Source organism: Myotis lucifugus, unplaced genomic scaffold (genome assembly GCF_000147115.1).
Source record: "Myotis lucifugus unplaced genomic scaffold, Myoluc2.0 scaffold_127, whole genome shotgun sequence".
Lineage (NCBI taxonomy): Eukaryota > Metazoa > Chordata > Mammalia > Chiroptera > Vespertilionidae > Myotis > Myotis lucifugus.
In genome coordinates, this window is record NW_005871175.1 from 2,436,685 (window position 1) to 2,438,911 (window position 2,227).

General features: G+C 55.4%; 1 protein-coding gene across 2 annotated transcripts in view; it reads right to left on the reverse strand.

The window, feature by feature from the left end:
* Positions 1–1,613, reverse strand: part of PDGFRA (platelet derived growth factor receptor alpha) — a 43,943-nt gene extending 42,330 nt beyond the window's left edge. The window contains exon 1 of one of the 2 annotated variants that reach the window (XM_006093962.3): positions 1,317–1,613. Coding sequence is in view for 1 of the 2 variants with exons in the window: in XM_006093961.3 (XP_006094023.1) it covers positions 141–170 (30 nt within the window). In the remaining variant the exon portion in view is untranslated. Of the gene's footprint in view, positions 1–140; positions 308–1,316 lie in introns of those variants that run through there. The other variant, XM_006093961.3, reaches the window with a different exon arrangement.
* Between the last annotated feature and the right edge of the window lie 614 nt (positions 1,614–2,227).

Below are 2,227 nucleotides of genomic sequence, written 5' to 3' on the forward strand. Positions count from 1 at the left end.
GAGGACGCCGCAGCGCGGGGCTCGTGCAGGCGGCGAGTGCCACGCACCCCCGCGCGGGAAGGGGCAGGCGAGGGAGGTCCAGGGCTTCGGTGCCCAGCGGTGGGTGGTGAAGGCGGCTTGCCTCCCTCTGCCTGTCTTACCTGGAACCAAGCGTCTCCATTCCGAGTCATCCCTAGCTTTCATGCAAAAAGTTGGGCACTTTTCCGGCGACCTACTTCTTTCCTTCCTGTGGCCGGGACTGGGCAGCAGCAGAGTCGGAGCCTGGCAGAAGCGGGTCCACAGAGGAAGGGGGCGTGCAGAGGCCGACGGCGGTGGGGAGCACAGCGCAAACGAGGGCCCCTTGGAGCGCAGTCGAAATTCCTCAAACCCCAGCCGCTGGAATGCCAGGCGACGACTTCTTCACTCGGGGCCAAATGTGTTTGTCATTACTCCAGACCTCCCGCCCGCGCCGCCGTCGCCCCCGCGTTACGGCGCTCCACTCCGGCGCACTGCGGGGCTGGCGCCCGCTCTCCTCGCGCTTCGCGGGTCCCACAAACCGCTGGGGAGCTCCCCAAACCCTCGCCCAAGTCCGCGCCCCCTCTGCTTGTCTTGCAGCCGCCACGGTTGCGCTAAGTCTGGCCCCAGCTCGCGGCCCGCGCTGCGCCGTCCAGTAATTCTGCGCCCTGGGACGGCGCCGACTGCACCAGGCGGGCACTCAAGGTCCGGCCTCCTCCAGCCGAGCCCTTCACTCCTATTCTCCCCGCAACTCCTCCCGCGCCTCCCTCGACACTCTCCTCTCCCCACCTCCCCCGGTGTTCCAGCCGTGCTCCGTGCCACCGGCTGCAACGCTGTCCCGCCAAACCGCGAGCAAAGAATGAAAATACTCATTAAAAACCTGTCGCCTTCCAGAACCCATTGCCAAAAAGAGGGCCAACACCTCTTCCCCCACTCCCAGCATTACTTGGTGCTCGTCCCAGCATACACTAATTCCACCCCAACCCCAAAAGAAACCTCAAAAATGTAAGCCTAAACAATTTCTTTGGGAGGCCATAGAGTTGTTAGAAAAACACTGCTTTTAAAAATAGGTCTGGAAAATGTGTGTTTTTTTTTTAATTCCCTAGACTTTCTAACTCTATGGTTATCTTCCCTCCAAGTGAAGTTTATTCAAAATAAATTACTGTCTGGACACTCCACTGGAATTCCACCCCAATTTTGTTTTGGGGTTGTTGTTTTTTCTCATTGCCCAAAGCTTGAGTGAAATTACTTCACTTCTAGCCCAGAAGGCCTGACAGGGACGTCTTTTAGAAACAAAAATCATTTTTTTTCTTCTCCCTTACCTTCTCCTCTTATGTCAATTCGCAATGAATATCCTACATCTGCAGTAAAAAGTGTGTCCACGGCCTCCAGTCCCCCTGGCAGTCCCCTCCTCTGTTTCTCTCCCTCTAGCTCCAACTGCAATGGGCTCAGAAACCGCGTTTTGTAATTGATTCAATGTTATAGTCCATCCTTCTAAAACTAATCATTTGCTCTAAGTAAATAGCTGTCAGGAAATGAAGCCCCACCCCCCTTGGCGTCTTCAAAATAAAAGTTTCCTCCAATCTCCCAACCTTCAGATGGTGTTTGCCCTGAGCTCTTACGCGACCAGGGGGTCCTGCCCCAACCCCCAGACTTTCGACAACAACTGGGGGGGCGGGAGAAGCAGACCAGATGGGGTGGGGGTGGTGGGAGGGAGGAGGTGTTGATGCTCTGCCGGGAAAGATGTTCGTGAAAATACAAACTGCCCATCATTTCCAGAATGAGTTTGCCTCCTGGTTTGGGGGGCATCACCCTACGCTTAGTCTTCTCTTCGAAAGGAAGACAACCGACACGTAAAAATCGCACGCAATGCCCAGAGAGAATATAAGCCTGGGATGGAGAAGCGCCCTTCGGTAGACGCTCCCGGCCCGTCTAGAAATAGGGCGGTTTCGGAGAGGTCTCCGAGCGGTTGCGCGTCTTGAACCTGGTCTGTTAGGAAAAGGGCCCTGTAGCTGCTAAGCCTTTAATGGGATTAGACAAACTGTTGAGTCCCATATGAAGACGGTGGGGTTTTTGTTTGTTGTCTTTTGTTGCTGTCTCTTGGAGAACTGGCTTGAAAGAAAGAAAGGGCACAAAGAGCCCAGGGTCTGCGTGGGTTTGGGGACGACTCCGAAAGGGACGACCTTTCTCCGCTGGAGGCACTTATCTTGTCGCGCCTTTGTTTTCGGGGGTT